The 24,753-nt window shown below is 35.9% G+C and overlaps 1 protein-coding gene across 14 annotated transcripts in view; it reads left to right on the top strand.

Annotated features, from left to right (window-relative positions):
• SYNE1 (spectrin repeat containing nuclear envelope protein 1) overlaps positions 1-24,753 on the top strand; it is a 449,233-nt gene that overhangs the window by 85,720 nt on the left and 338,760 nt on the right. For all 14 annotated transcript variants that reach the window (XM_038526343.1, XM_038526344.1, XM_038526348.1 and 11 more), the window contains exon 4: positions 17,930-18,025. In XM_038526343.1, the coding sequence (XP_038382271.1) occupies positions 17,930-18,025 (96 nt within the window). The remainder of the gene's footprint in view (positions 1-17,929; positions 18,026-24,753) is intronic.

The following is a 24,753-nucleotide window of genomic DNA, read 5'->3' as shown; positions in this document are numbered from 1 at the left end:
TTGTTTCTATTTGGAACAGAAAGAAGCAAGGGGTGGTCTTTCTTGAGCAAGGAATTTAGTCTGAGCAGATGATGACAGTGTCTGGGCTCCCCTCTTAGGAACTTTGATGGCAAAGTAACCATGGTGGCAGGACACTGAAAAAACTAATCATTCAGACAGTATCCACACCAACATTAGGTTGTATCAGATGACTGTGTATTTGTACATTGTAATGACTTTGAACATAAATGCTACTATAAAACAAATTCCAGTATGGCTATATTACTATAAAACTAGTCTCGTAAATATGTAGATGAAAAAATATGTGAACCAAAAAAATATTTCATTTGTAAAAATAAATATAGACAATAGGACAAATGTCTGAATTCAGTTAATGGGTCCTTTTGCTGGGAGTAGTGTCTACAGTGTGTCAGGCATAATCCTAGGAGCAGTTTTTTTAAAAAGATTTTATTTATTTATCCATGAGACACAGAGAAAGAGGGAGAGAGGCAGAGACATAGGCAGAGGGAGAAGCAGGCTCCATGCAGGGAGCCCAACGTGGGACTTGATCCCGGGACTCCAGGATTACGCCCTGAGCTGAAGCCAGACACTTAACCCCTGAGCCACCCAGGTGTCCCCTACGAGCAGTTTTTGATCAGGGAATTCCCCAAAGCCTCTTTTATAGTTCAGAAGCAAATAAAGCATGGCAATTTACTACACTCACATTGTACAAATTAATTGCTTATTACATGTCTAAGCTGGGCTTTGGAGACAAGAAAATGTTGGAAAGCACTTTCCCAGACCCTGAGAAGCTCACAGTGCAGTAAAGACAGAAGACTAAATGATGTGTCTAGATAGAGGATAAATTGGGATTATCACTCCTATAATCTCTTTCCAAAAGCCCCTTGATGAGAAGGGAATTCTCTGCTATAGTGGTTGCCCCCAGAATCTGCCCTGTAAAAAGGCAGTAAATCCCCCTAGAGGCTCATTTTCTCTGATCTTGGCTGGTACCAGCTGGCCATTACTTTGCTACAGAATTGTCACCAATTGGGAAAGATTATTTTTTTCCAAAATGAAAAGTTGTTTTCTTCATATTGTTAAAAAGATTACTTGCTATTGTAAGTAATATTAATGACAAACCTCTTACACAGTGTAAAGAAAGTAGAAATGATTTTAAATCTCATGATACTGACATAGGCATCATTAACATGTTGATGTGCCTACACACAGACACACACTATTTCACAAAAATGGCTTTGTAGGATACTATTGTGTGTATGCTTCTGTTTCACTCAGTAAATATATCCATATTAATAGATACAGAAGAATGTAATAACTTTAATGGCTAAATAGTATTTTTGCATCAAGGGTATTATTTTGAAGAAACCCAGAAACTTACTACCTCCATAACTGCTCCATTATAGCCTTAATGTGATAGAGATTTTTTTTGTTTTGTTTGTTTGTTTTTTTTCTCTTATGTATTTTGATTTCTTTTTTTCTTGGATCATTGAAAACCAAAAACTGGAACAGAACAATGATACCTATAGTTCTCTCCCAAACTTATTTATACTGACATTGTAGTTAGTATCTTGCCAAACATAGCTAAAACCCTCAAATTTGTTTGAGAATATTTTCATTTCCTGATCGCTTATACTTGGAAAACATTTTAAAAATCAAATCTGACCCCATGGCCCTACCTTGGCAGAGTTTTTAGGATAGCTATAGAGTCAGTTTTTGTCTGCATTTGTCTTAGCAGCTAAGCACATGATTTCTTACTCATTTCTCTCTTTCCCATCTTTTGCCCAACTTTATCCCTTATTTGAGTTTTCATTTCCAGCCCTATCTTTCTCATTCTTCCTCCCACCCCTTCCCTATCCCTATACCATTTCTTTCTCCCACCCCAGCTCCTACTCTGTTACACCACTCAACCCCATTTCTGTCTCTATCTTAATATCCTCCTTCTCATCTTCGTCTATCTCTTTCTGCCTATATCCTATCCCTATAAAAACACATGCAACCTGCATATCCTGGGCTTCACAGTCTCATTGAGGTCATCTTTACATGTATGCCCAAATTGAAATGGAAACACACCCTTCCCCCTCCATTGAAGTGTGCTCACTTACTTCCAAGATGAGAATGATGATATTCCACTTGCAAAAAGAAAAGGTCAACTTCATATCTTTGATCTGGCCTCTGGACGAGGACATTGTGTCATTTTTTTAACTGCCTCCATTGGAAAACTTGTTCTCAGAGCCATTCTGTGATGCTTGAGTGTGCTTGGTTCCATCACTCTAGCACCTATGGACATGGACAACAGGCATGCATATGCACACATACATAGACACAGGTGTATGTGTACACCCAAAGTCAGCTGAGCTTCATGGAAGTATATGTTAGGCCTGGAGTATTACTAAGTTTCCTATGAAAGCTTCATGAATTTTTGGTCCTCAGCTCACAATCACTTATCAGCAATACCCAGGCTTTCATTCACAGGGAAGTCCCAAGTACTCAGGATAAAAACATTTTTCAACGGAAAAAATAATTCACCAATAAGCAACTTGATCTGTCTCAACATGTGTTTTTTTTATTACCCCCAGAGCTTTCTCAAACCAACATTTCCTTTTGCTTCTTGCTTATTAAATAACCAAGGCAGAGGTTTATCCTATAACTCAGGAATATTCTACCCCCAGGACGGAAACATAATTACTGTCAGCTTTGAAAGGATTGGGTACCCTTTAATTTGTTGGGTCAGATTGAATCTGGTTTGATGTGTTGTTTGTATGTCTGCTTGTTTACTTTGTCCAACAAATACTCAACAAATTTAGACCCTGTGTTAGTCAGCTTAGGCTGTTCTAACAAAATATGTCTACAGTAGACTGGGAGACTTAAAGAACAAACATTTATTCCTCATAGTTCTGAAAGCCTGAGAAATCCCAAGATCAAGGTGCTGTCCAAGTTGATTCCTGGTAAAATTAGGACCCTCCTGGCTGTGTCCTCACATGGCAGAGAGAGGGAATAAGAGAGAGAGAGAGAGAGAGAGAAAGGGAGGGAGGGAGGGAGGGAAAGGGAGAAGGAGAGGGAGAGGGAGGGGGGAGAGAGAGAGAGAGGGAGAGAAGAGAACTCTGTTTCTCTTCATCTTCTTATAAGGACACTAGTCTCATCATGCGGGCATCACCTCATGATCTCATGTACATCTAATAACTTCCCAAAGCTATCCTACTGGAGGGTTAAGACTTCACCAGGGATTTGGTAGACACATAAACATTCAGTCCATAACTGGCCCCAAATTCACTTTGAGATCTGGCTTGAAGCACATGAGAGTTTCTTCCAGATGTATAATATAAAGATTGGAACTCAATCCTGGCATGAGGACTTCATTTCATTGTCTGGTAATCCCTGTAATATATAGCTCTGTGCTTTGGGATCATTTCAGATCATCTCAGAACCAAACCACTTAAAAGAGTTAAAATGCATTTTATTCCTTGACTGTTTTCTCCCTATAATTTTCTGTTGACACCTATGAATAAAGGTAAGAAAATGACCCATGTCAAAATATTTGTTACACTAGTAATCATGATACTAGTCTTAATTCACTTATTTCTTATGCTACATAACATGCCAAGTTGTTTTATCTCTAAGAACAAGAAAGGAGAAAAGTGCTAAATTGGCAGGGAAAAAAAAGAGTTTCCATTTTTTTCTAGAATGTAAGTTGTAAATATTTGGCAGATCTCAGTTGTCTAAGAGCTTTTGCACAGTAGTCATGGGAATGTTTGTGGATTTAAACTGGAATGGTAAACCATTTCATCCTAAATTCCATGATAAAATCTTGCTACTACAGTGCCTTCTTTAAAATTTTTAAGGAAACTAAAAGAATAAAACTTTTATTTTAAAGGACAATTTAAAAGATTCATTATTTAGAAAGAAAATTTATATCTCTTTTCTCAAAATTTTCTTTGGAAATTGAGTATTTATAGAAATGGCATCAAAATTAGGTTGTGTCAGGTTTTAAAAGCTGAAATGTTGCAAAAACAAACAAAAAAGCTGGAATGTTGAATTGATAAATAGAAAAATTGATTTTTCTCTCCTAAGATCATTCAATCTTAGGTACATTAGGAGATGTTCAAAAGATTTTTCATGGAGATGAATTTGGGGAGGGCTTTTAATGGGAAAATTTTAATTTCATTCTTGGCTGCTTTCCTCAGTTGCAAATTGACAAACTATTTACTTCTAATTAAGTAAAATAATAAGCTCTTTTACTGATGGCATTCTATTCGATTGTATCAATTCTTTACAAATATTTTGACAGCCCTATGAAGAGATAGGGTGCAAATAAGAGCAATCTGTTTTCAAAAAAATACTTTTTTTAAGCAAAAATCTTACTGAAGCAGGAAAAAACCCCAAGAATCTTCTGTGTATATGTGTTTTGTGCCATTTTTAGTACACAGATGTAGATTTTTTCAAACTTGTCGATATAATTATCAGTTCTTTTTTTTATGTTTGCTCTGTTTTCAAATTGAAGTCCTTATGCTTCTGCAGATACATAAAACATTACAAATCACAAATTGTCAATATAATGTAATATAATTTTAACAAAAATTAATGGGTTACATTTATTTTATATACCTGATAGTTCTTTTCAGTAATGGGGTTTCATCAGACATGGACTCTATCATTTTCTTCCTTTTCAGGAAAATAACTGAATCTTTCTTTTCTGTTTACCCTATTATGGAAAGAAAGCCTTTTGATTTCTTGCAGAGGGCTCAGAAAGGGAGACATAACGTAAAGACTGCTAACTCTGGGAAACGAACTAGGGGTGGTAGAAGGGGAGGAGGGCGGGGGGTGGGAGTGATTGGGTGACGGGCACTGGGGGTTATTCTGTATGTTGGTAAATTGAACACCAATAAAAATAAAAAATAAAAATAAAAAAAGGAAAGAAAGCATTTGTTTTTTAATTAGACCAATATTTATTTCAAGTACTGTTTTTTCAAAGTTAGGTCCTGACACAGTTCTAGCATCTTATCACTAAAAATATTTTAAAATTGATTTATTGAACTTTTACCATGTGCCAGTTACTCTGCTTTAGCAACTTTGTCTTTTATTTAACCTTCACTACAAGAATCAAATATAAAGTATTATTTTCACCATTTTACAGATTATGATCCTGAAGCTTAGAATTAATTAATAAATTAAGGTCACATAACAAGTAGACGAAACCAGATTTCAATCCCAGGCCTCTTAAATTTGGGCATTAACCATCATGTTGTATATTCTCATGGTCCATTTGTTTCTATTTATGCAGCGGATACTTTTTAAGCACCTATAATGTGCTAGGGGTTGTAGACTCAGTGGTAAATAAACCAATTGTCCATGCCATCTTGGAACTGATATAGTCTCACAGAAGAGACAAACAATTAGAGCAAAGTGTGTGATGTGTATGGCATGAGAGGGGAAGTGCAACGTGTCAGGGAACACATGGCAAGCTCAACCAAACACAGGGGAAATCTCATGGAAGGTGTCAGAATAAACTTTCAGAGAAAGGAACATTTAAGCTAGGGCCTGAGGAATGCCTTTGGGTTTGGTACCAAGAAGGAACCAATGGCTTTTTTTTTTTTTTAAGTTAAGAGATAAATAACGTGGTACAGTAAAGGAAATGGAAGTTCAGAATACCTGACAATATGGTTCCAGGAGTGGGTTGGCAACATTGGTCAAAGGCCAGTCATTAAGAGAACTTGGACTGTGTTCTGGGGAGTGGGAGACATTAAAGAATCTTAGGCAGGAGAATTAAATGATCACCCTGGCCCTAAACATCTCTGTCTCTCTCTGTATCTTTCTCTGTCATAAATTAGAACAGAAACAAGTAACATTAGAGGTGGAGTAGAATAAAAATAGCCATACTGAAAGATATGTAGGAGTAGATTCAGTAATTAGAAACTTGGAGAAGAAAGAGTCAAGAATGATATCTAGATTTCTGACATGAGCAAATGATTGAGATCATTCACAGAGAGAATACAACAAACTTGGGGAATATCTAGTAGTCCAGTTTTAGACACAGAAATTACTAGAGATAAACCCATTTGATTTGACAGTTAGGAAGTCATTGACCATCATAGGGAGTAGCCATGTTATAACAGAAATCAGACTGATGAGTAAACGAGAGGTAAGGATATTAGGATACTGAATGCACATAACATGTTCATGAGATAAAGTATCAGCTAAAATAGAACATAGGATCTGGTAAGTTTTTTTTTTCTTCAGATTTTTATTTATTAGAGAGAGAGAGAGAGAGAGAGGGAGGGAGCACAAGCAGGTGGAGGGACAGAGGCAGACTCCCTGCTGAGCAGGGGACGCAGTGCAGGGCTCCATCCCAGGACCCTGGGATTGTGACCTGAGCTGAAGGTAGACACTTAACTGACTGAGCCACCCAGGCATCCCAAGAGCTATTTTAATAAAGGGGAATTTTAAATGTGTGTCTGTTGAAAGGAATGATCAAAAATTAGTAGAGGAGGAGAAACTACAAAAGAAAGGAATGAAAGTTAAGACACAGGCTCTCAAGGAATCAAGGTGGGAGAGAAAATCAAGAGCACAAGTAGAACAATGTAAATTTGTACCAGAGGAGGGACACCTCCCATTCTCTGAGACTAGAGGGAATGGGAAGGATGAGTGTAGATATGCCTGAATTTGGGATGGAGTGAGAGAGGAAGGCAGAGATGATATGGACTTGAATTTGAGGAAATTCCTACCTAATGGTTACCATGTTTTTTAGATCCAATTGAATGGTCTTCATTTTCTAGTAAAGAATTTATGTTGGGATAAATACTTTAAAAGTTGAAGGTTAAAAAGGTGTTGGTTCTTTCACATTTTAAAATTGATATATCTTAACAAGCTCCTGAACTTTATGCAAGATCCCTAGGCTATAGTAATCCTATAGTGCTACCTCGGCCCCCAAAGGGAACAACTTAAAGATGCATTTGTCAAAAAATTTCACAAAATTTTACATTTTTAATTAGCAAAAGATAGTGTAAGCAATCTTGACATTGCCATTGGTTTCAAAATTGTGTAATTTCACATTTTCTCTCATTTCATTAAATGGAATAGAATGTTATATTTGTATTTAAATCCCCTTGATCCAATCTTTATGGTATTTGCTGTAAAGTAAGTATATGGTTTGGCATTAAGTCCTTAGGGAAAAATAAATAGGTCTCAAAGAATCATTGTTTAGTGTTCCTATAAATGGAGCTGCTCTTTCAATATGCAAAAAACAAACCTTTCTCTATCTTAGTCTTAGAGCTATGGGGTATTAAGGATGGGCACTAAATATTTAAAATACAATGTCTTTTGGATAAACTTGGGCATGGAATGAGCATCTCCTCACTTTTTAGAAGAATTTTTAAAAAGAATCATAAAACATTACTGTATTCTGTATTCAGTTGCCAAAGTTATCATAACAAAGTACCACATACTGGGTAGCCTAAAATGGGAAATTTGTTGTCTTGGTGTCCTCAAGGCTAGACAGCCATGCTCTCCTAACACTCTGAATCCACCCTGGCTTTTCTCTAGCTTCTGAGAGTGACCTGAAATACCTCACAGTCCTTGGTTTGCAGCTCTATTAGTCTAGATCCTGTGTCTGTGTCTGCCTGTGTCTGTGTCCAAATTTCCCCTTTATACAAGGATACTAGTCATATTGGATAAGGACCCACCTTGATTATTTTAACTTGATTACCTCTCCAAAGATCCTGTTTCCAAATAAGATCACACTCTGAAGTACGGGGGTTTAAAATGTCCACATATCTTGGGGGAGAATGGGCACAATTCAATGCATAATATATTCCATTAAACATTCTGTTTTAATAATATGTTAGATTCATACACTCTTTGGAAGGAACACTTTTGATTTTTCATGTTTTCTTTTAATAAACTATACTAATGATGACTCTGACATCTTCAGAGTCATAAAGTATCTCTTTTGTGGCTGCTCACTTCTTTATCTTTCCATCAACAGTACTAAAAGATAATATAGAAACACTTCCATGATTGCATTTTACTTCCAAGCATTTCCTTGTACAAACTCTAGTGGGACTATTAGTGAACTAGGATGACAAAAAGAAGCAAAAAGGAAAAGGAAAATATAATAATTCACCCCCTAGTCATTCTTCAGTTATTTTCTAAAGCCACTTTAGTTTGATAATACTAAACATATTGCTAAATTCACTATTTCCAAATAGGTAACTAAAAAGTTACAAAGGAAAATCATCACTTAAAAAATAGCCTTTACTAATTTATTAATAGAATTATTAATTCATTGATAATGTAGATATAGATCTAGCAAAGATTATGTAGGTTAATAAACATTTGATAATATTTGTTAAAGGTTCTTTTTTTAGACATATACTTTATTTATTCACATTTATTCATTAAATATTTTTCTCACATTTTAAGAAATGTTTTATTTATTTTTAATTTTTTTTAATTTTTATTTTTTTTATTTATCTACGATAGTCAGAGAGAGAGACACAGAGAGAGAGAGAGAGAGGCAGAGACACAGGCAGAGGGAGAAGCAGGCTCCATGCACCGGAAGCCCAACGTGGGATTCGATCCTGGGTCTCCAGGACCGCGCCCTGGGCCAAAGGCAGGCACCAAACCACTGGACCACCCAAGGATCCCTATTTTTAATTTTTAAAAAAGATTTTACTTACTTGAGAGTGAGTGAGAGAGTGAGAGCACAGGGGCAGAGGGAGAAGCAGACTCCCCACTGAGCAAGGAGCCTAATGGAGGGGGAAGGGCTCAATTCCAGGACTCTGGGATCATGACCTGAGCTGAAGGCCGAACCTTTAACTGACTGAGTCACCCAAACACCCCAATATTTATTTATTTTAGAGAGAGAAAGAGAGGGTGTTTGTGCAGAGGGAGGAGCAGAGGGAGAGGGATAAGTAGACTTCCATGCTGAGCATAGAGCCTGATGCGGCCTTGATTCTAGGACCTCAAGATTATGACCTGAGTCTAAACCAAGAATTGGACAGATGCTCATCTGACTGAACCACCCAGGGGCCCTCATTAAATATTTTAAGATGATGTTTATCTACTTGGCAATGTTCTAGGTACTGAGAATGTAACAGTGAACGAAACAGAAGAAAGAATCCTTACATTATGGTGCTTATATCTTAATGGGGAAGATGGACGGTAAAGAGGGCAAATAAGCTGTTCTGTTGAGAATAGACTGAAGAGGGGCACGGCCACAAGGAGAGATTTAAGTTAGGAACCATTGAAGTCATCTAGGCAAGAACCTGGTGTCTTAGACAAAGGTAAGTAAGCAGCAGAGGTGGTGAGAAGCGAATGGATTCTGGATGAGTTTTGAAGATAAAGCCACCAAGATTTGTTGATGGAGAAGATATGGTATATGAGCAAAGGAGAAGAGTAGCAGATAACCCCAACTTTGTACTGAATAAAACAAATAACTTAAGGGTAGAGTGATTCTTTTATGCTATATAGTGAAAATAATTTTATTACACATGAAAATTGTGAAGAGCAAAGTTTTCCAAGCAGATTAAAACTTGGGCTGAAAAAGTAGCCATTGCCTTTGGGATGTGTATTTGGAATTAAATTAAGTGATTAAGGAAGTGGAAATGATTATGCTATCATAGGAAATAAAAAAGAATGGGAATTGTCTTCTCACCTTTGACAAGTAGAGGTGGAAAATAATCGCAATAGTATTTTTATGAAGGCAATGAAAGAGAACCAGATTACACATAAAATTTTTAATTACTTCATCTTGTTTCTGGACATATTGGGAACATCTGATTAGATTTTCTAAATAAGATGACAAAACTTTTAGACATTGAATTAATTTTATGTGGCTTCTGCTGGTGGTTGTAATCATGATTTTACTGCTCTGGTCTAAGGGTACTTTGGCATTTTTAGACATTTTAGTGTGGTCGGCTCTTAGCCAATCTTTAGGGAGGTAACTCACTTCACATCTGCTGGTCAACCCCTCTTCCCTTCCCACTCTCCTCTCTGTTCCTGTTGTTTAGCGTGCTGCTCCCACCCATCAGATAACCATCAGAGAATGTGAACCCTGCAGACTGATTCTGGGATGGGATTTTTCCCTGTATACTGTCCTTCAGCCTGTGAAATAGTTCCTGCCTGAAACTTATGGAAACCAGAGATTGTGGTTTGTCTGGCTCTGGAGGTGATGGGTCATTCTGTATACAAAGGTTTTAAGGGTGCACAGAGTACAGTACACCTTGAGAATCTGTCTTTGCCTTGGGACCTCTCTACAGCCTGTGCAGAAGGTCATTTTGAGAATATTTTAGGCCATGATTATTGTTTCAATTTCAGCAAGCCTGACAATGCTCAACAGTGTATGTGTGTCTCAGTTGGAGTAAAGCGTAATCTGTGCCATGTGCATTTACTTTAGGCCTTCTCTAGTTTAGTTTTATTGGTACCAGTGGATATCCAGTAATCACAAATTTTAAACCCTAGGATATGTACTTAGTATTTTAAGGTAAAATGCTGTAACTTTTTTTGTGTGTGTCATGAAATATTTTGAGAGTTCTTTCCCTGAGCAGAACAGCATTCAGTAAAAGACTGTCCAACTGTCTGAGATTAAAAGTCATGATAATAAATGAAGACCTGGGTTGGTCCCAGCGTGAAACAGATTTTGCCCTTTTATTTGTTCAAGAGTAAATCCTGTATGCTGTAAATCTCCTTGATAGCTGTGTGATGTTTGAGGCTAAGGAACTGTAAGATTCTAGAAGATGTGTAGCTATCTGTTGATGAAGTAATGATATGCTAGTAATGTTTCGAAGTAAATTTGTACTCTTCTACATTTCTGAATGCAATCTAATGCCCAATGCTTCTTTCACCTTAATTGATGTGCATATGGTCATCCTTTTAATGCAAAGTTAAAAATGGTAAAATTTTTTTTAGTTTATTGCCGTTTTTGTTATTTTTGGATATAGCCATACAGGTGTCCATGTGAAATGGCTTTATTTATTTGTTTATCAACAACATTCAGCTGTGTCTGCCTTCATCATTTACAAGTATCAATTGATCAAAAGGTTATAAAAGATCTTTTCACATCATATACAATTAGGTTCCCCTGAAAATGCATACTCTCATTAAAATAGCATAGATTTATTTTTGGTCACTTATGTGGATCTCATCATGGAGTAGGAGTAGAAGGTCACTAAAATATAAACTCTTACACTCAGACAGTGTTTACAAAGTAATAACAAAATAGACCCACATGTTAGTTGTGCTTTATTTTGTTGCAAGTAAATAAAATCATTTTAAATTATTTAACTAATAAGTGAAATCTATTGAAAGGTGCATTCTGACCAGGCAGGAAAAGGTTAGCTCAACAGGCTTGGGTTGCTCAAATTCTATACATTGTAAATAAAGACTTGTTTTTAGGAATGGTCCTTGAGTGGCTTCTGAGAGATAACCTCAGAACACTTGGAGTAGTTTGCCTGATAGGAGTGTTTTGAATGCCTAAACTTTGGGCCGTGCTGTACCACTTTGATGAGATCGGTTTAACAATGCGTTTTATGCTGAACACCTATCTGTTTTTTTCTGGGGGATCTAGGACAGGGGAAGGGCTGGAGTTCAAGTAGCTGAGGTTTGTTCTGCAAGCTTTGTATGCCTAAGTGACAGACTACAAATAAAAACTCAGGCACTGGGGCTCAAGTGTGCTTTTCTGGCAGGTGACACTTCACCCATACCATCATCACACACCATTATGGGAAAAAATAGACATGTCCTGAAACAGGTCATTCATCCCTGGAAATTTATACATGGTTTCTTCTGCACCCTGCTTTATGAGCTTTGCCCCTTTGCTGATATTAATGTGTCCGTTCACTATAACAAATTTTAATTATGTATATAATAGCTCTTCTGAGTCCTGTGGGTCCTTCTATTGTGTTGTAGAGCTGAGGATGGTCTTGAGGCACCTTGGCATACTGACTGACCCAATCTTGAGAAAGATCGAGGCAAGTGGTTTTTGGGTCCTCAATAGCAGGACCTAGTGACAATTGCATTTGGGTCATTGCCATGTGACAGCTTGACTACAGGCAACTTCTGGATCCAAGCAGAGAATGTGAGGAGTGCAATTCAGATCATTCACATAACAAAAGATAGGGCTTTAGCACAAACATATCCACTAGGGGACATGACATGGTGTGAATTAGGCCAACTATTGTCTATGCCAATATGTATTTATATACATAATACTTCTGTTATTACTATTTAGTCTTTCTTATATCTATTCATTTAAAATAGCTCTTTGTTAATAAGTTGTTTCTAGTAGAATGGGAGGCACTTCAACTGATTAGTTAATACTTTCCATATTGATATTAAATAAAAATATTTATAAGTTTGTGTATTATTCAGGAAAAATTGGTTAATACTTGTATTTTGTATACTAAGCTTCCTATCTAACAGTATCAAAGTATACTAAACCTTGGCTCAAATCTAATCAGTTACGAGGGGTGTGATCTAGGCCAATGGTTGAACCTCTCTGAGATTCAGATTCCTTGCTTTAAAAGAGGAAATGATAATGCCATGGGTGGTGGTTATGAATATTACATGAGATAACATGTACAAGCCCTCAGGATAGTGCTTGACACATTGAGATGTTCAACAATACATTATTCATTCTTTCTTACCTTTTTCTTCTCTTTTTCCTCTGTCACTGCTATTTAAAATATCTATTAAATTAAAATGTATAAATACCTAAGCCACAGAATCATCTAGTAAATTTTAGAATTCATATATGTAGTCTGTAATGTGACTATCATATTTACTTCATGCACCAAAAATTTTAATTTCACATATAATTTTAATTATAGCCCCATGATCTAAATGGTTATGTCTGATATCTTTTTTCATCAAAATTATATTCGTATTCCTTTTTTCCTCTAAGTAACATAATTGTTTCTAGGAGCATAAAATCAATATGTGGCAGAGGAAACATGGCCATCCTTCCATGAATAAATATGAAAATTGATGGTAGATAAGGCTTGAATATGTACTGATGCTTATAGATTAGTAAAGTGACACAAGATATTCGCATGCATGTACGCACACACACAATGTTAGAAAATAGGTTATTTTCCCCAATTAGAGGGAATGGCCAGCAAAAATTATGTCTAAGATACCCGTACTTTCTCATTCCATAAAGATCAAGGATGAACTTTAAATCTAATTAGGTGTCATTAAAGGAGCTACATAGCAAAAATAAAGGAGAAGAAATAGAGAAAAAAAAAAAAAAGCTCTGTGAAGTCTGTTTCACTCATGAGTTAACTCCCAAGGCTGAAGCCAAGCACAGAGGCATGTGCAGCTTCTCTGCGTTTCTAGGGCCTTTTAGACCAAGGCAGTCATCTTAGAGCCAGAATTTAAAGTTTAAACCTCGTTGGGGAGAACCGATAGGAGCAGCCACAGAATTTAAGTACCTCTTTCTCTGTTCTCTGTCCCATCTCTATCTCCCTCTCCCACTATGATGCCATTGGGAAGTTCTATTCTTTGAACAACCTCAGATTCAGCATGAATATATTTTGGTTCCATTACAGAATATCTAAGCGTGATTGACCATAATAATATTAATAATAAATAATTAATAACAACAATTATTATTATAATTGTGGTTTTGAAAAGTGCCTGATAGATTTTTTATTTAAATTCAATTTGCCAAATATAGTATAACACCTAGTGCTCATCACATCACGTGCCCTCCTTAGTGCCCATTACCCAGCTACCCCATCCCTCCACCACCTCCCCTCCAGCAACCCTGTTTGTTCCCCAGAGTTAAGAGTGTCTCATGGTTTGTCTTCCTCTATAATTTTTCCTCATTCAGTAGTGCTTAAAACTGCAAATTGGGGGATCCCTGGGTGGCGCAGCGGTTTGGCGCCTGCCTTTGGCCCAGGGCGCAATCCTGGAGACTCGGGATCGAATCCCACGTCAGGCTCCCGGTGCATGGAGCCTGCTTCTCCCTCTGCCTATGTCTCTAGCTCTCTCTCTCTCTCTGTGACTATCATAAATAAAAAACAAAAACTGCAAATTGGGGGGCAATGGGCACAAAACCACATTATCTTTATTTTCAATTAAGTCAGGTTCCAATTAGTTACCTTCATTCCTAACTCTTTCTTTTGGCACCTTAATCCTGTCAGAGTAATCAGATTGGTGCTGTAAGTATTTATATATATAATAGGAAGGACATTTTAGCTAACAGATCTTTTTATTAAAACATTGTTCCAAAAAATAATTGTGATATAGTCACAATATTAAAGGTCTTCTGTAGTTGACCCTTTACTATATGTAAACAATTATTTATACAAAATGGGATAACAAATCTTGTCCACTAATACTAGAACATTTTTTTCTCATATAATTTTTGATAAGTGTTTTGTTGACTTTGCACAGTATTTACATTACATGTGATTGGATAGAGCTTATAGAAATATGAAGATCATTCTCTAGTATTCATTTTTGCCAGCTCTTTGCAGTAAAGTAGCCAGAAGTCTATTTTCCCCCTCTTTTACTAGTTGAGGTATTAAGTAAAGAATTAGTTAAGTAAAGAATTGGTTACATAATGCTTGGTCCTGTAATTCAGTGTGTTGCAAATACAATATTTGTGCATTACAAATTAAATTGATATAAACATTTTTAAAACATTTTTATTTTAAGAAGAAATATTTTCTCCCAATTTCTATTTGGACTAGTAATAGACATTGGTCTACATCTCTTTACTTTGTGCAGGAATGCACTGGTGGAAAAATTCCAGAAGCAACTCATATTTATTATAAAAAGAGAAATTCTGCATCATGACTTTACTTATGTGCATCTCTAAGATTCCCAAAGATATTTGCAAATAAGCATCACATATCTCTGTTGAGTGTGATTCACTCACCATTTACATGTTATTGCCAGCTACTGCTACGCACTGTGCCCGATATTAGGTATATAATAATATATATAACGTCTTCTTTATCTTCAAGAAACCCCATGATCTGAATTTCTGGGGACACAGATTTGTAAATAACTAACTGTAATGTAACATGATCATTCTAATCTGAACAATGTACTTAGGGCAAAAGTAGTGGTTTAATTCTAGTTGGAAAACTAAACAAGATTAACTATGAGCTGAGTCATGAAAATTGAGCAAGAATTTACTAAGTGGAGAAAGAGGAAAAGTGAGGGTGTTCTAGATATGTGTTCTTGAAATAAAAACCATCCACTCTTCTTTATCATGCAGACTGGAACCTTAATTCATACCTTCAACAAATACTTAATGAGCTCGTACTGTGAATAAGACATTCAAAAACAAGATACTTCTATGTTTGTGTTGTGTTGCAGTCTGATTACCTAAAACCTGGAGAACATTTTTCTTTACTTATTATATATGTACCACATTTTAAAAGCCATTGATATAGGCACTATATATATGTATATATAATATATATAATTATATATATAATGAATATATAATTATATATAATAAATATACAATTATGTATAAGTATACATATATAATTATATATATTATAGTATGCATTATATATAAATAAATATATTCTATATATAAAGGCATTATATATAAATATATATATATATATATATATATATATTAGAAAACTGCATTTATTCATTCATCCAGTCAGTCATTCAGCCAATGATATAATATTGAGTGCCTGTTATGGGCTCAACAATGTTTAAAAGAGAACATTTACCTGGACAGAAGGATTCAAGAGTCATGTCTATACTACAACATTTTGTGAAGAACAGAGGAGTCAGGTTGAGTTTGTGATGGCCACAGTCAGAAAGAAAGGAGAAAGAGAGAAGGAAAAGAGGCTTGGGAACCAGGCAGGCTGATAAAAGAGGTTTGGAGAGGAACAGATCAAGGAGAGTTTGGTACCAGCGGTCAGCACAGAGACTAATGAGTTGAATTGCTCAATGATCACTACTGACCTGATGGCTGTGTCCACGAGCATGTGCAGGAGCAGCTTGATGGAAAGGAAGACTGTGGGGCACCAATAGATTCGAGGAACATCAGAAGTAGAAGGGGGGTCACGAGAAAATGTTCTTCAAAGTGGCAGACACGAGTTGCTGTTTAAAGGCAGAATAGGGGAGCCTGGGTGGCTCAGGTGGTTGAGCATCCAGCTCTTGGTGCTGGCTTAAGTCATGATATCAGGGTTGTGAGATGGAGCCCTGGGTTCAGTGTGGAGTCAGCTTGAGACTCAGTTCCTTTCCCTCTGCTGCTCCACCCCCTCTCATGTGCATGATCTCTCTCAAATAAATAAATAAATAAATAAATAAATAAATAAATAAATAAATAAATCTTTTTAAAAAAGGAAGAATGGATGGATGAATGTGACTTTTGTGTGTGTCAAATTTCTTGGAATTTTTGTTATTTCAAGAAAATTCCCTGCTTTGTTTCATTTTCTTTACATATTTTCAGGTTAATGCAATATAAAAAAACTTCACTTGCATCTGTTCATTGAATATATCACATTTATTAACTTTTTCCTCATTGTTACACTGCATTTATATTATTAAGTTTTCAATTATCATTTTCAATGATAAACAGGCCATATTTTTAATGATTAAATATAACTAATGCAATAATTTTTATTCTTGTCACACGGAATAGTTTTCATTGTAGCTCACTAATAATTTTATCTATATGTTTAGAATATTAAGTCATTATTACATTTTTGCTATATTAATTATAAAAAGTATGAATAGTGAAATATAAAAGAGAATGCTTGAAAATGAAAACTCTATTATTTTTGAACATGTATTTCACAACATGAGAACAAAATGTATTCAGCTGTTCATTTTATAAAGAGAGAAAATGCATTTAAAATTAGGATTGTGCCATTCAGAGGACGTAATTCATGCAGTCATAGGAGAAATGTAAATGCTCCATATCAGTGGGTAGAGAAAAAAAGTCATATTTCAATAAAACATTTGGTTATTAAATATCTTTCATAGAACTTTTCCTTTCTTCTTTCTTTTTTAGAAAGAAAGACAATTGAATATAGTCAGAAATATAGCTTTAGGCTTTTAACATGATTCAGTGAGAACCAGAAAACTGTAGGCCTTGAACCCAGGTAATAAATGAAAAAATTCTTGTTCTGTGAGAAATCTGAGGACACTGATCTTCCACTGACGGAGAACATGAGCATTATCACTTCTTTCCTTTCTTCTGAGCTAAGATAGACCTTAATTCAAGGTTTGACGAACCCCAATATATTAGATATTTTAGTGATCTTTATGAAAAAAAAATAAAAGACCTTCCATGAATTGAAAATGGGCTTTGACTTATTTTTCTAGAAGTGGTGATGGATTTGCACTGATGAGTCTGTAATCTTATGCTTACCATTCTCTGGGCTCAGTGCCACATTGTGAGAAAGCTGTGCTAGATTGCCAGGCCATGAAACAGAACATGGCCAGCTAACCCACAGGAGATTAAATCTGCAACCTTGGTTGTCCTAGCAGAGCTCACACAGCTGGCCACTGAGGCAAGGAGATTGCTGTGGCAAGAATAGGCTGTGAAAATGCCTACCTTGAGTAAGCCCTGGTAATGTGCTCACCCACTGGTTGGGGCACCTCCTCTTCCCTGTTTAGGCCCTGTGTTAATGTCTTTCTTATCTTTTATGTTGATTGTGACCTCTTTTCCTTCTCTTATTCCGTACCATCTTTTTGACCCTTGATAAAAATTCCTTTCTAGAAAGAAGCTAGTGTATATGTGAAAACCCAAGTGTTAAATCTCTGGTTTTTGAGTAAGTTTATCTTCAGAGGATTTTCTCCTATAATTGGTAGTTGCCAATCATATCCAAAAGAATTTAGGTATTTAGAAATTTCACCAAAATGAGTAGCAAAGGTATAAGAGAGAGATGGAAGCATTTTTTTGCATTCATTCAATTTTATTCATTTTATTCATTTTTTAATCTTATAGCGGAAACCCCCACTGGTGGTAGATGATCTTTTTGAAGACATGAAAGATGGTGTTAAGCTGCTTGCGCTTCTGGAGGTTCTGTCCGGGCAGAAATTGGTAAGGACTTTTCCTGTGACCAGATTTGTCACTGTTCCCTTGTGGAATTTGGGGGTTTGGGAGTTGGGAGCATAAAGGGTACTGTCCCTATAAAACAAAAGTTCTCTTTTTATAGTTGGTAATACACTAGAAACACTAGCCTATCAGTCATCACTTCTGGGAGCAGGGAATATCTTTCCTTTCTAATTCCTACACAACTTTAGTGGATCTGAAACACTATATATAGTAGTAGCTACCTTAGAAGGCAAAGTAAAAAACCTCATCAGTAATCTGTCATGTTTAATTACTGCTTCTGGGTAGTATCCAGGAAGATTATTTGCAGATTAACACTACCTCACTTTATAGCATTTGCTTTCCATTTGGAAAGGATTGTTGGTCCATAACTGTGCATTGTTTATGTAGTTGTTTGTTGAAAATTAAGTTTGAAATCAGCGTGACATTCTTCATGCACTTGTGGACATCCTCCATAGTCAGTCATTTGTCACAGGAACAGCTTATTTTTAGGGGCAGTGGAACCAGTAGAATGAAAAAGCACATTGATAGTGAACTACAGAATATATGTTTCCACATTACTTAATAAAGTATCACCAGTCTCCAACTTACAGTGGTTTGACTTCATGGCTTTTTGACTTCATGATGATGTGAAAGCAATACACATTCAGTAAAAACCATACTTGCAATTTTGAATTTGGATCTTTTCCTGGGCTAATGACACACAGGATGATCCTCTTTTGTGATGCTAGGCAGTGGCAAGGAATCATGATCATGAGGTAAAGAGCTGATACACTTAAAATCCTTCTGTGCCCACATAGCCATTCTGTTTCTCACTTTCAGTACAATATTGAATAAATTATATGAAATAGTGAACACTTCATTATAACACAGGCTTTCTGTTAGATGATTTTGTGTAAGTGTAGGCTAATGTAAGTGGTCTGAACACATTTAAGGTGAGTTAGGCTAAGATGTGATGTTTGACAGGTTAGGCATATTAAATGCATTTTTGATTTGCAGTATTTCCAACTTACAATGAGTTTATCAGGAAATAATCCCATTGTAAATTGAGGAAGATCTATATTTTGTTTTTCTGGCCTATGTTTTGTTAATTCAGAGTAGGAGAAAGGTAAGTAGTTTGCAAAGATGAATTACCTATAAATGATGTTTACTGTAATTACAAAAAGATACTCAGAAAATAATCTTCAAAATGTTGTATGACATGCTAGACACAGAGGCCAAAATTGAGAGTACTTATTTTTTTTCTTTATCTGTTCCTTCTTGACAATAGTTACCAATCATTCATACTTGGATAATTGAGTTTTTTTTAAGCGTTTTTGCCTAAACACCATTTTTCAGTTAATTTTGTGCAGAGTCTTCCAAATAGCTTTTGTGAAAGAATTTGCTGGAAAATTGTAAACTGATAATAATTTTGTGTAAATCTAATTGGATTCTTATTATAGTGGATGCTTTCAGTGCCCCTTCTGCCATCTTAGCTTGCCTCCAACTTCAGCAAGCGAGATTTCCGACAGTGGGGGCATTACTGTAGACTGTAGCAGCATCTTGCTTCAAATACTGTTAAGTCTCCAGGATTCCATCTTCATGGCTTTTATCAAAGGCACAAGTTGCTCAAGGCAGCCCTGACGTGTGGAAGGATTAATGGTCCCTCTCTCAACCAATGGAGATGGGAATCCATGAATAAATGTTCCAGCTTACCATTGTAGGAGGGACAATTCTGTGACATATTTTACACATATCTCAGAGTGCTTGGGTCCCCAGCAGGATTGAGGCCCAGTTCCTCACAGTGGGCCTCTTTTTTCCTGCCTCTCTTCACTCTTGCTACCTGAAGTCATTTCCCCAGTAAACTGCACACACCCAAGGCCTTATCTCAGGGTCTGTTTGGGGGAAATTAAACAAAACACATATGAAAAGCTAATTTGGAATATGCAAGTATATGCATGAGCTAAATAAACTGAATTCGCACTCAAATGTGGGAGTCATTGACTTAAGATATATATAGCCCCAATCTCCAGATATAATTGTCCATCCTTTGTATATCCTCCTGAATTAAGCTATTTACTAGAAAGCTAAAGGAACCTTTGTTCTAATTCAGTTGTGTATTAAAGAAGTATACCATGCTATATCAATATAATTTTGCCAGTGTACTTGACCAATAGGGTACAGAAACCTTGATGGGCATTTGATTGTCAAGCTAGACAATTCTAAAAAAAGCAAATATTTTGACATAAGAGTCCTTCTTCTGCTTAAGTGCCATACTTGTTCAGACATAGAGTTATAAGACCTTGAAGAAGAGCTAGAAGAGATTTTAAGAATTTTAGCATTCTTAAGTATCAGATAAGAAAACAGACATACAAGGACAATTTCCAATTTAACCTTTATTATTTATTTATATTGAGCCCGTCAAGATTCTGAATTACATAAAATTAGATTACTCTGAAATTACAAATAAATAAACCTTGGAAATGGTTATTTAAATTTTGTAGATATCGTTATTGTAATGACCACATTAACATGAAAAGCATCATTTGAGGGAATGAATATCCTATGTGTTCTTTTAGAGCTTTCAAAGGGAGAATGTGGGTAAGAACATTTCCCTCAGGAATGTTAACACTATTCAGGAATTCTAGAATATCTCATAGGTATAATTCTATTAAGAACACTATGCTTAGCATTAGGGTTCACATAGTCTGGGCCTCTGACTCTGACCATGATCATTTGGGAGATGTGGCCAAAAGGCTTAATGCCTTTGCACTGCCAGCATCTCTTGAGAAATCTCTATGATTATATTTAAAGACAGAATATTTTTAGTTTTTTAATTACTGTTCTTAGATTTCTGCACATTCTTTGGTTATTACTTGTGGAACATTACTCTTTATTAAATGGATCAATGATTATATATCTTTAATTGTACATAAACGTAGAAACACTAAATTTAATTTGCACTTAGGATTCTTTTAAAGAATATTACAAATTGCCATTGAAAAATTAGATATAATAGTAGCAATATGAATAGAGTTTAAAGGACTGCAGAGAAACTTCTTTCTTTTTTTTTAAGATTTTATTTATTTATTCATGAGAGACACAGAGAGAAACAGAGACATAGGGAGAGGGAGAAGCAGGCTCCATGCAGGGAGCCTGATGTGGGACTCGAACCCGGGTCTCCAGGATCACTCCCTGGGCTGAAGGTGGTGCTAAACCACTGAGCTGCCCGGGCTGCCCCGAGAAACTTATTTCTTATCCATTTTGTTAACCTTCTCTTTAAAAAACTCCTTAACATTTTGCATTAGGGGGATCCCTGGGTGGCGCAGCGGTTTGGCGCCTGCCTTTGGCCCAGGGCGCGATCCTGGAGACCCAGGATCGAATCCCACATCGGGCTCCCGGTGCATGGAGCCTGCTTCTCCCTCTGCCTGTGTCTCTGCCTCTCTCTCTCTCTCTGTGACTATCATGAATAAATAAATAAAAAATCTTTAAAAACAAAACAAAACAAAACAAAAAACAACATTTTGCATTAGGGAGAAGCCTAACAATCCACTTAAAAGTACACAATAAAAGAAAACAAAACACCAATTCAAAAGGATATATGCAAACTTATGCTCATTGCAGTTTGATTTGCAATAGCCAAGACATGGAAACAACTTGAGCGTCTATCAATTGATGAATGGATAAAGAATATATAATGGATATATTCCATATATATATATATAATGGAATACTACTCAGCCATGAAAAAGAATGAAATCTTGCCATTTGCAACAACACAAACAGACATTCAGGATATTATGCTAAATTAAATAAGACAGAGGAAGACAAATATTCTATGATTTCACTTATTTGTAGATTCTAAAAAACAAAGCAAATAATAAAACAAAACTCATAGATAAGAGAACAGATTGGCAATTGCCAGAGGGGAGAAGGGTGGGCGTAGGCCAAACAGATGAGAGGGATCAAGAGGTACAAAACCTCTAGTTATAGAATAAGTAAGTCATGTACAGCATGGTGATTACAATTGATAATATTTTATTACATATTTGAAAGTTGCTAAGACAATAGATCTTGAAAGTTGTCATCATGAGAAAAAAAATTCTGTGTATGATAAATAGACTTACTGTTCTCATCATTTTGCAATGTATGTAAATACTGAATCATTAATCTGTATACCTGAAACTAATATAATGTTTTTTGTCATTATATTTCAATAAAGTATTTATGAAGAAAATAAGCTTGCAAAAAAATGCACACTGGGTACTTTTAGGAAATCTGGAGCATCAAAAAGCCCTGAATATTTACTAAGTAACTTTACTAGTCATTGATCATATACTTAGAATAGAACTCAAATCTGCAACTGAGCTTGGTATTATCCACTGAATATCCGTTCAGCTAACATTTCTGGAGTTCTGTTATGGATAAGACACTACCTTATGCCCTCTAAGGAAGACAAAGGTAAATGAGATATGGTCAGAGCCTTGTAAGACCTTGTAGCCTGGTAGGGATGATAACTGTATTAGGGCAGATTAAGTTGTATTAAAAATAGATGCAAACTTGAGAGGGACAATACAATAGATGTTTGTAACTTGCTCACTTTGCCAGGGTACATCCACATGGTATTTGCCCCACTAGATATCAAGCCTTACAGTGAAGTTACATCACTTAAGACAGTGTGGTATTGGTGCAAGTATAGACATACTGACAAATGCAGTAGGGTCAGAAACAGATCAAGGCATGAATGGAACATTGATATATGTCAGAAGTGGCTATCAGATCAGAGGATGGGAGGAGAGACTGTTCGATAAATAAAATAGAAAAAAGTGTATCCTAATATAAAAAGATGAAATTGAATCCTTATCTCATGACCTATGCAAAAATCAAATATACATGGAGTAGAACCTACTGGCAAAAACACTTTAAGTTCTTAGTAGAAAATATGGGTGAATATCTTTTAGACATTTGAATAGGGAAAAATAGTAAGGCATAAAATATTGACTATAAAAGATTGCTACATTTGACTGTATTAGAATTAAAGATATCTTAAAATTAAAAACCTTTAAAGAAAATGACAAAAGAAGTTAAAAATGGGTCAAAGAGGGCAGTCCGGTGGCTCAGTGGTTTAGCGCCGCCTTCAGGCCGGGGTGTGATCCTGGAGACCTGGATCCTGGAGTCCCATGACAGGCTCCCTGCATGGAAGCCTGCTTCTCCCTCTGTCTGTGTCTCTGCCTCTCTCTGTGTCTCATGAATAAATCAATAAAATCTTTTAAAAAAAATGGGTCAAAGATATTCACAATACATGAAGTAAAAAAATTTAAGAAAAGATTATGGCAAGAATACAGAAGGTACATTTTCAAAACATCAACAGTACAAACACTCAAGGAAAACCGGGGTAAGAGATGTGAAGGGGGCATTTTTGCAAAAGAAACAGACATTGTCAGAGATTAAGAGGAAGACATGTTGATATCATTGTTGATCAGTGAAATGTAAATGAAGACCTCAGTGAAAAGACCATGCTACAATACATTCAAGTGAAAAAAAAAATTTTAATATCTGTCAAAATCAAGTGTTGGACAAGATATGCATCCATAGGATTATTCTTGCATTGCTGACAAGAGTGGAAAGAAGTGCAAACACTCTGGAAAAGTTTGGCCTTACGTTAGAAGTTCAAAGTCACATTCCCTCTGACCCAGCAGTTTCACTCTTAGGTTTACAACCAAGGAAAACTCCTTATACTTGTACCAAACATGGGATGTACATCAATTTTCTATCAGCATAGGTCACAATAGAAATAACCTGAAAATAATAAAAAAGTAATAACCTGAAAATAACCCAGATTTCATTGAAAAATGGCAAAGAGCTGTCAAAATGAATGAAATACAGTGACAGCAAGAACATGGATGAATCTCAGCAACACAGTATTAGATGGGAAAGTAAGCCTCAAAAGATTAATATTATGATATCCTATATATAAAATTAAAGACTAAAATAAATACTTTTCATAAGTGAATATAAATGAAATGAATCTATATAAAAAGGAAAGCATTGGACTGGATTTTATAATGGTTGCCATGGGTAGAGAAAGGCAGGAGGATGAAATAGATGGTGATGGTATTGAGGGGTGTGGCTTTTGTACTTAATTTCTAGGCCCTGGCCTCATCTTAGTTGGAAGATTTATAGGTGCTTCATACATTATAAGAGTTAACTCATGAAATAACTAAGTGGGCCATTTGTGGATCAACAGTGAGACTGTCATGCTTAACAGGGGTTTCCAAGGAGAGAATAAATAAAAAGTAAAATAGCTCATTTTCTATTTAAATATTTGTTTAGAGTCATATTATAAAAATCATTACCTGGTACACTATAATTAGAATATAAAAGATAGGCGGTTTTGAGTTTTAGTGGAAGATTATTTAGAGTTCTGGTGTCACAGAGGAGAGACCATGTTACCAACTACACAACCACGGAGAATTACTTCACCACACTTATCCATTTATTTCCCATATATGTAAAGGAGGCTAATGATATCTACTTTATTGAAACTATTTTGAGTTTTAGAGCTAATATTGTGGCACACAGAAAGCACCTAATGCATTTTAATAATGCAAATGCAAGTCAGTTAGAGTGTCCTTGTACCAGACATGCGAGTGTGTGAATACCATTTTCATTCCTGGCAATCTTCCTTTTTAACCATGGCTCTTATGCGCCATGTATTTTGGTCATTTGAAACAAGA

This window comes from Canis lupus, chromosome 1 (genome assembly GCF_011100685.1).
Source record: "Canis lupus familiaris isolate Mischka breed German Shepherd chromosome 1, alternate assembly UU_Cfam_GSD_1.0, whole genome shotgun sequence".
NCBI classification, from domain to species: Eukaryota; Metazoa; Chordata; class Mammalia; order Carnivora; family Canidae; genus Canis; species Canis lupus.
This window is presented reverse-complemented; position numbering and strand designations above follow the sequence as displayed.